Here is a 10,094-nt window from a genome sequence, read left to right on the forward strand (position 1 = left end):
CCTTACGTATGGGAATAAAACCACCATTGTCATTCATTTGCAATATCATTCACAATGCCTGCTTACTGGGAATAAAAACACCATGGCAACATCAGAATGTCTTTCGTTCTCAATATCATTCACAATGCCTGCTTACTGGGAATAAAAACACCATGGCAACATCAGAATGTCTTTCGTTCGCAATATTATTCACAATGCCTACAACGGCTTAGGTTAATGCCCTTCATTTACAATGTCATTCACAATACTTTGATGATGCGGAAACTAAGGCAAGTGCTATGTTGGACTAACACGAAAAGCTGCAACAAGATGGTTGGCTCAGTGGGACAACGACACGGGCAAATAGGACAGCTCGAAGAAAGCGCCACAGGCAGAACTTATAATATCTGTTAGTCATTATGAGTTCTATCCTCATCCACAATGCATTGCCCTCTATAGGAATAAGAACACCATGACAATCCTCGTACACAGCACATTTGTCATTCTATCTTCAGTTACAATGGGAATGGTACAACGAAATCCAGTAATTTGTGGTAAAAGCTCTTCTCTAACAAAATTTCAGATCTGAAGTCAGAATGGGACTAAAAACACGATAGCATTTAATCACACAACATAAGATATCCAAATTCAACAAACGAATATATTAAAATTCAACAAACGGACCAATTACTTTACATTCACAGAAAACCAAATTTCTTGAAAATAAGGTTCTAGTAGGAACATAAGATACGAAATAAGAAAACAAAGGAAAATATAGGTTCAATAAAAAAGTCAGTTATGGCTGTGGCAACAAAAGAAACCCACGAAGATTGTAGATTTTAGGACTAACTGTACTTTCCCAGGGCAACTTCTGTTGCAAACTTGCACCCCCCCCCCCCCCCCCTCTTTCTTCTTCTCTCTCTCTCTCTCTCTCTCTCTCTATAATAGAAATTGAGCCGGTTCACATTTCGCAGCATAACCGAACTTAAATGTACTGTATTTCTTGTGCACACCCGTGAGTTTCGCTGTTCCCGCCGTCTGATGGAAAGTAACCATCAGTCTCGAACATTCCCTATAAAACACACAAGGAAGGAACAAGCATCAGTTATTCAATTACTTTCTTGGTAGGCATCATTTAGTAATGAAACTGCAGTTATTCAATAATTTTCTTGGTCTGCATCATTTTCTTGTTAGTAACCACTCACCTGAGCTGGGCTTCAGAGTATCTAGTATGCCACTCACTCGTCTTATTCCAATGTTTAGATTTGTTAAGGGTACACTGAGCAGTGTAGACCGCAGCAGCGGCTAACAGTGATGGTGGGAACTTGAGCATTTCATACTCAACCAAGCAAAGCTCAATCAGGAAGAAAGAAAGAAGCTCGAGCTGATTCAATTCATATGGGAATAAAAAAGTTAATTTTCTGGAGATTTGAATTTGTCCACAATGTAATCTAAGCAAGGAAGACTACTGACACGAACCTTCCTGTCAAATTGAGCTGCCTTTAAGAACCTTCTCATGAACACGTATGGGGTCGGAACAGACATGTTGAACTGTAATGTATTAACCATCAACTTCTCCTGCAAGTAGTATTGAAAGTAGGACTGTTTACATAAACAACAACTAATAAGGAAAAATAATCAAAGTTGAACAGGATGCAAGATGATAATACCATGTCAAGAACTTCCTTTCTTGTGTAAGCCTTGTCCGATATTAGAATTAGATCCTCAACAACGGGGACAGAAACTTCCTCATACTTGCATGCCAAGAGCATGGCAGTCACTCCAACCAACTGAAGTCTCTTTCTCACCACTGTTTGTCGTGCTAAGAATCTGTCTATAAGATTGACGGTAAGGAATAATGTCTCGTCCATGAGTTCAAACTTGTAGTGTACCTGTTAATTCAGTTGAATTGGTTAAAGACTACTTATCTTGCCTATGGGTATTCAATTTGTACAATTATGTTTCCCCATTGGCACAACATTTTATATACCTCAATTAGCCAATCAATGAGGATAGCTCTCATCTTCTCGTTGATGTCGAATTGGTCCTCCATATAGTTTGGTGAGACACAGCTAGAACTCTGCATTAAAAAAATATCAATTTATGAAACTTTGATGGCCAAAAAGATGTTTCATGGATTTAAAAATTGAGATGGAAATACTTATGAATATAGTTGAAAATTTGGGCAAATAGAACTAATAAATTCTACACAAACTATGTGAGCACCTCAGTTTTTCGGTGGTAGGCGTAGATATCTTCAACATACTCGGCAACTGTGAGTGGATTCTTGAAGTCACAGCTGTCGATGTCCATGATGGACTCTGCAACTACATCCTCCATTTCCACCTCCTCCTACATAAAGATTATATCAATGAGCAATACTTCCACCTGATAAAATCTCATAACCCATTTCATGAAAAGTTAAGATTAGCTAATTATTAAGAGGGTTTGTTAAAAATACCATCTGATCAATTTCATCTAACACTTCTTCTGTGTACTTCACATACATTGGAACAGTGAGTTCACTAGCTGCCTTGTGCTCCTCCAGATCTATAATTGTCCAATCTTCTGCTTCAATTGGGTTTGAAACAGGTGGATCAGCTTTCTTAGTTTCCTGCAACATAATTCAACAGCAAAATCAATTCAATGTGCTTCCTTTAAAGAAGAAAAATAGGGAAAAAGAAAGTACCTCGACACAAGGTCGCTGCTCTTTGTGTGCCATTTGTGCCGCAAACTTCCTAAAAGAAATATAGCATTAACCCATCGTCAGCTTCATCCCAAAAATAAATACAACAATTAAAAGGTGTCATTTTCTAACCTTGTAATTGGTCGATGAACCAGAATGGGTGGATTCTTACTGCAGAGTTCATGCTTTCTACATAAAATGAAAATTAAATTCATTATGAATACAAATATGTCAAAATAAATTTAGTCAACCCAAATCTTTGGGATAAGGCTTTGATTATGATGATGATGACAAATAGATTGAAATGACACTTAGATTAAGAGAAAGATCTGAAAGAAAACATCAGATTTGGGTTTTGAGAAATTACTCTGTTATTCCTCTTTTGTTGACTGCACAAGGATAAGGTGGGACTCCTACTAAATTCCGATTTATATCGCTTAAGGCTCTTCGATTGTGTCCGAGTTCTGGAATTATCATTCCACTACCCCCCAATCTGAGACCTCCACCTTATAGATTTAACCAAAAAATAAATAAAATATAAACCTATTTCAGAATTAGGATTCTACAACTAAAATCCAAAAGCAAGCCAGTAGAACCCCCAAAAAACTAAAATCTGGTCGAATTACCTTGAAGATTTGTGGGTCTAATGACACCCGGATTGTTTTCGTCTGATCTTCCCATTTTGATTATCTAAAAGACCATTAATAAAGAAGAGACGATCCAATTCAAGATACATTCAAACACACAAGAAAATAAAAAACCTCTACACAAAACTTCAAAATCCCTTAATCTACAAAACTCCAACTAGGAAAAAAAATCAAGAAATAAGATCAAAAACAAAAAAACCCAGATAGGGAAATCAAAGAAAGGACTCACTAATCTACAAAGATTTCTCAATCACACTGTTGATTTCAATCAAAGGAGTCTAGATCCTGGTGAATTGGTAGTTTATCTGACCAGAATTCCGAGGACTATCAGACAACTGAAAGCCCCATTGAGGTGGGCAATGGGGGGGAATCTCTCTCTCTCTCTCTCTCTCTCCCCCCTAGGGTTGGTTTAAGCAAGAAAACTGAAGGAAAAAATACGAAAAGAATCGACGTAAATGGCGGATATATGTCCGCACATCTTCTCTTTTTTTGAATACAACGGCTAGTGGATGGTCACCGTTCGATCTAAAGATGAAAAGGCACGTTGTTCTGCGTGATCTTGAGCATTAACGGTAACCTAGCATGAGCTTTTAAAAATTCGAGTTTTTTTTATACTTTTGTAGGTGGGTGGGTGGGTGCGCAATGCGCTCTTTACTCCTTTGGAATAGGACGCCTAGGAGAGTCTTAAACCACGTGGCATATTTTCTGTATTTTTTTTTTTTTATTATAATTAATTTTCATTTGATTTTATCCATTTAAGATAATGTGTAATAAGAGAAAAATCAAATTATAAATATATTGAGAGTAACATTTTGATGAAATGTTAAAAAAGAAAAAGAAGGTAAATGCTGAAGTGACATTAAAATTAACATAGTTTCACACATTGCTTATGATAATGCATGTATAGAATCGTATATACTTTTCATTGAGATACGAGTGAGAAGCATTTATGATTCTGTGTATACCAATGTGCGAAATGATGCCAATTTCAATGCCACTCTAGCACGACTTAAAGAAAAAAAAAATTATTGATTGAAAATTCTATGGAGTCAAACGGGAGTGAAATTAAAATGACATCATTTCACACATTAATGATATTGCCCACAAAATATTTGTTTTTCACCAAATTCTAAAAAACCATTTATCTTTCAAAATTCACCACCAACAATCATGATTATGTACCAAATGACAATACAAAGAGAGAAAGAAAGCGTAAATATTTTACGGGATTCTTTGAGAGTCAATTTTACTATACTAGATTTATTTTACAAAGATTATTTTTCTTCTTTTATCCAAGATGTCCCATTTTTATAATTGAGTGAGTGTTGGTTAAAGGTTAAATTATGCATGCTTATAATAATGAATGCTTATGAACAATTATAGCAATCAAGTCGTGTCTCATCGCTTGATTGGTCAATTGTTAATCCTATACAATTGGAGATTGAGTACTGGTGAATTTGGGTCCGTATAGTCTTTCTAATGCAATAAGACATTTAAATTCATTACCCATCTGGACTTGATTTGGGTTTGTGTTTGGGTTTGCATCCAAAGATTTGCATGTTTGTAAGGTACATACCTAGTATGTGAGTCATAGTTGTGTTACTTCGTTCGTCATATCTATCTAGTTTAAATTCAATTTCTAGATTTTCCATCTAGAATGAATTGGTAATTTGGTATAATTAAAATTTTCAAATAAATAAGTTGTATCTTCACCTAGGGCTGGCAATGGTTGGTTTGGTACCAGATCAATGCCACTTAAGTACTGATCCGAACAGATTAAGGAATATGTTAACTGAATTCAATTCATTTCATTTCATCCTTAATTTGAAATTGATCTGAACTGAACACATGTCTTATTTTCAAATTATCAATGGTCGAATTTAAAAAAAAAAATCTACTTTTCTATGATAAACATAAAGAAAAATAAAAAAGATTATAACGTTTTATCTATATGTATTTATATAAAATTAAAAATAAAAAAGAATTATTGAAATATATTCACATCAGATTAGAATAGATTCGAATTCGATTTGAAATTATTTCGGATCTAAAATTTCACTCTGAATCGGATCTAAATTTTTGTATTTTTTAGATCAAATTGATTCGAACATCAGGTATATTTCAGATCATTGCCAGCCCTATCTTCACCATTTGAATTCACTAGAATAGTATGTTAAGTTTATCAAATCCAATATTATAAAAAAATTAAGCTAATTATAATCGATTGAAAATTCATAAATATATTGGTACATGATTTATTATAATCCATAAATTCGGAGAAGACCATATCACAAATTGTTTTGCCTTGTATCAATCTGACAATGAAATTACTGAGGTTATCGGTAAGCCCTGCAAAAGTCTGGCACGGGCAGCTGCAGCACACGGTGTCGTGAAGAAGCCGTTGGACATTTGTCACCATTTTGAAATTTTGAGATGTGGACGGAACTTTTGGCTTTTAGACTTGTATGAGTTTAGGTGTAGTTCAGAGCTTTATATTACTATTTAATTTTAGGAAAAATTACTTAAAAGAACCCTCGTGGAGGGATTTCTTTTTAAATAGTCCTTAAGTTTTAGGTGATCTTTTAATAGCCCATTTAATAAATTTTTCTTTGAGTGCCGATGGTAGGACGGATTTTTTATGGGTGGACTTGACGCACACTTACTTAGAGGCACACAATTTATTAAAAAATTAAAAGAAAATTTTTCTCTCACTTGCCCGTGGTCTGCTCACATATTTATTTTTTTAGATTTCAAATCTTAAAAAGAATCGTTGGGCCCACATTTATTATCACATTGATAATCCAGCAACAAAGACTTCTAGAGTTTATGAAAATATTCATATTTAAAAAAAAAAAAATTCAAGCTTGATCTATGGTGTATAAAACAGATGACTGTCGAGTAACCACATTTACTAATAAAATTCAACAGTAAAATATAATTGTTTTTTTTTATTTTAAACTTCATATAATTTTATCCTCTACAATCCCATTTCATCGGATTGCAATTTTGAATGTCACAAAGTGATCAGATCTGAAAGTTTCTTTTTATCACTATGGGCAAGAGAGATAAATTTTTTATTTATTTTAATAAATTATGTGCTTCCACATCAGTTTGCATCAAGTCCGTCCACCAAAAATTTATCATATTATCATCACTTTTTTTATTTTTTTAATGGTCCCTAGGCCTCATCGCCTATATTTATCACAATTAAATGTTCTAATTGTTTGAACTTATCGTTTTCATCTAAAAAAATTAGATTTTGAACATCTCAATTGAGTTTCAGAGACTCCATTCTGTCAAAAAGGATTTAAGAAAGGAAGAATAAACCATTTTTTAGGATTTTTTTCGAATATTTTGAAGATGTACGTAAAATCTAGGATTTTTTCACTTTTTTTTCTTAATTTTTTTATGAAAATCAATCAATATTGGGTTGAAATCACCTAAGCAAGTTTTTATCTCAAGTTTTTAATCAATATTTCCATGTATTTTAGTGAAAAAAAAAAACTCGAAAAATAAAGTGGTGAACTTGATAGTAAATAAAAAAGTGTTGAGTTCGACAGTAAAAAAAAATTGGTGAACTTGATAGTAAATAAAAAAGTGTTGAGCTCGATAGTAAAAAAAAAAAAAAGTGGTGAACTTGACAGTAACTAGTGGTGAGTTCATCTGTAAAAATTGTGAACTCAACAATAAATAAAAAGTATCGACTTCAACAATAAATAAAAGTGGTTAACTCGATTGTAAATAAGTAAAAAAAGTGGTGAGCGCACCAACAACGATGGACCATTTAGGAAGGAAAAGTTTACAAAGATACTATTTGTTTATTCTTATTTTTAGCTTATATTGCTGGAAAAAAAATCAGTATTTTTTGTCAAAATAACGTGTTTGTTTACTTCATATTTTCAGTGTTTATTGCTAAAAATAAGTAAAAAAAATTCAGCACTATTTTGAAGCTTAATTTTTGTGCTGAAGCGGTAAGCACTTTGCTATTTTCAGCACATACAAGTATGCCCTTATACTAAAAAGGATATTATCTCTTATATCCCATGGAAAAATATATAAGCACCCCACAAATTAATAAACCTACACCATGGCCAAATTATTTTGTCTTATATGGGTTAAAAGTTTTGGAATTAGTTGATTTTTGGGGAGGATGATCTCTACAATGAGGAGATCATCCTCACAAAAAATCAGCTCATCCTGAAACTTCTTACTCCATCAAAACAAGTTCAAGAATCGTAAATTGTCTAATTTAAAAAAAATAAAAACATTTTTGATGTGGTTAGAAGTTTCAGAATAGACTGATTTTTTGTGAGGATGATCTCTAAACCATATAGATCATCCTCACAAAAAATTGACTCATTCCAAAAACTTTAACCCATATAAGACAAAAAAAAAATTGGTTATGGTGTAGGTTGCTTTTATTAAATCGTGGGATACTTTTATAATTACACATCCTTCATTTCCATCGAAAACTATTCATTCAAAATTAAGTTCTTTTAATGTTGATTTCAAATTTTAGTGACTTGTATGACATTATTATTTTTAATTTGAAATTTGTGGGATTTTAGAAATAAAAATTATTATTTAGAAATTGAAAATATGAGTATTACTTATTATTTAAAAATAAATTGTATTTTAATTTTATAAGAAATAATATATTTTATTGTGTTTGATAAGAAATAGGCATTTGAAATATGCAAATAATGTATAATATGATTGTAAGGGTAAAAAAGATAATTTATCAGTTTTAACAATGTGTAACAAACATGATTCTACGAATTTAACGTTTAATTTTAATGAATTCAACACTATTTTTTCATCTAAACAAACAATTTTTTCAGTACTTAAATTCAGAGCTTATAAGTTTCAACACTTATTTTTTTCAATTTAACAAACAACACCTAAATGTCCTAACAAACTACCACTAAAAATTTATGAACTATTTAGAAAGAAGTCCCTTTGTGAAGGTCCTTTAAGTAATTTGCCCTTAATTTATGTCTAACATCACTATACACTAATCTCCATATAGTACACATTATTCATAATCAAAACATTTTTCTAAAGTTCTCTATACCATTCATCTAGTGGACCATCCATCACTTCGATTAGGTTGAAATTGAAGATAGATCATGGTAATTAATCAAGGTCAGCCCCACTACTTGCTAAATATATTTATAGATTAAAATGAAGTTAACATTAACTTATTTAGATGATCCATCGTGGAAAAGAATGATGGATTATGGGCTAGTGAAGTTGGAGAAATTAATAATTGGCCATATCTCAAGAAAATCCAATTCATCATTTTGGAATCCAGAATTTGAAATCCCAATCTTTAGGATTATCCAAACAAAACCAACATAGGAAACCAGACGTCAAAAGACTAATGATAATCTGACGCTCTTTTTTCAGACACCCCTCATACGTTCCTTAACCTGATAGTTACAGAATCATAAATCTTTTTCTCATGTATCTCAAAACAAAGAATATATGGTTCTATGATGAGGGCGTTTGAAAAAAGAGTGTCAGATTATCACAACACACGTTAGGATGGTAGTGACATTCATTCCACATGATGAATATTTAGACAAAACATGATTTGATGTTTTGATGAATCAAAGACCATAGTCAAACACTGACACATGCTTCTCATGTGCAAAGGAGTTTCCATGAAGTCTAAAAAGGATCAACTGATGCAAATCTTAACAAAGAATAAGTGAGACAAAGAGGGATTTTCAAAAATCTAAACAAACGTAAATTAACGTATGCAAAGGTAGTAATTTTCGCTACAAGAAGATTGAAGCTTGAAAGAATTCGCGGTACGATTCGAACGGAACCAATTTGCCGTATGGTTCACTCTGGGTTCGTGAAGTGCAGCAAACTAGACTAATTGTTTCACTAATTATTTTGCAGCCCCTCCACATGTTGACAAAATTAAGATATTCCCTTAAAATTTTAAGTCTCTCTGACCTTGGTCTTTATGAATAAACTAATAAAAAATGACCAATTACCCTCATCCTCAACTTGTAAATATAAAAATTCCCAAATTTGTCTTTTTTACCCCCCACACATCACTTCAACCTTTAAATGTCCTCAACTCCGTCTACCCTCTACAAACTGGGTTCATTATCGAGTGACTAACCATGAACTACAAACCTGGATTCTAATTGAGCGAACCCACGAATTGGGTAACATAGGTCAGACATCTATATTCTATAATGTGGAATTTGTTTGTTACAGGGATGAATCTAGGGACAAGGTGACTAGTCAGAAAATTTTCAAAAATATTCTCTAAGGGGCTAGTCGATTTAATTATAGATTTGACAAATATTTAAACAATGAATTACAGATTAATCATGGTGTAACATTTTTATCCTTTTAACCTCAAAATTTAATTATTCAAATCTCGAGAACTAGATAATGTTCTAGGCAGGTTGAAGATGATGTGTTTGTGGGAGGAATCCCAAAATCATATTTCATATACTACCCAATTTTTTTTTGAAGTTCTGCGAAAATTTATTTGAATTAAACGCAGTGGAATAATTACAGAATCCAAACTTGGTTGCCATGATTAAGGGAATCAAGCCTATTGCACACGTGCAACGATGACTTCTCGGAGCCTAGAGGGACACGTAATGAAGTTTTCATGTTAATATTAAATTAAAATTTATTTGATAATTCTTAAGGGAAAATTACGAAAAAAGGTTAATTTTTTGATTAATTATAAAAATGGATGATGAAATTTGGCAGTCCAACACCACATCCCACTAGATTTCATGGAGAAA

General features: G+C 32.7%; 1 protein-coding gene across 2 annotated transcripts; it reads right to left on the reverse strand.

Moving 5' to 3' along the window:
* Positions 1–872: 872 nt before the first annotated feature.
* Positions 873–3,893, reverse strand: LOC147407668 (G2/mitotic-specific cyclin-2-like). 2 transcript variants are annotated; one of them, XM_086436341.1, is made up of 12 exons: positions 3,542–3,893; positions 3,292–3,355; positions 3,033–3,129; positions 2,798–2,854; positions 2,669–2,717; positions 2,441–2,593; positions 2,206–2,331; positions 1,970–2,059; positions 1,650–1,871; positions 1,459–1,557; positions 1,185–1,363; positions 873–1,051 (listed from the first exon to the last, which is right to left on the reverse strand). In XM_086436341.1, exons 2-12 carry the CDS (start codon positions 3,344–3,346, stop codon positions 919–921), a joined length of 1,260 nt encoding a protein of 419 aa, XP_086292467.1. In that variant the 5' UTR covers positions 3,347–3,355; positions 3,542–3,893; the 3' UTR covers positions 873–918. The 2 variants fall into 2 exon arrangements, with proteins under 2 accessions (XP_086292467.1, XP_086292466.1); XM_086436340.1 differs by having other exon boundaries at positions 874–1,051; positions 3,033–3,171; positions 3,542–3,891.
* Between the last annotated feature and the right edge of the window lie 6,201 nt (positions 3,894–10,094).

The sequence above is a fragment of the Akebia trifoliata genome, chromosome 3 (genome assembly GCF_017979445.1).
Source record: "Akebia trifoliata isolate Shusen 1 chromosome 3, ASM1797944v1, whole genome shotgun sequence".
Classification (NCBI taxonomy): Eukaryota; Viridiplantae; Streptophyta; class Magnoliopsida; order Ranunculales; family Lardizabalaceae; genus Akebia; species Akebia trifoliata.

Coding starts and splice junctions, on each gene's coding strand:
- LOC147407668 (XM_086436340.1), bottom strand. CDS start 3,346: ATGGGAAGATCAGACGAAAACAATCCGGGTGTCATTAGACCCACAAAT. Junction 2,718..2,797: donor GTTCATCGACCAATTACAAG/GTTAGAAAATGA, acceptor TATTTCTTTTAG/GAAGTTTGCGGCACAAATGG. Junction 1,872..1,969: donor TCATTGATTGGCTAATTGAG/GTATATAAAATG, acceptor CTGAATTAACAG/GTACACTACAAGTTTGAACT.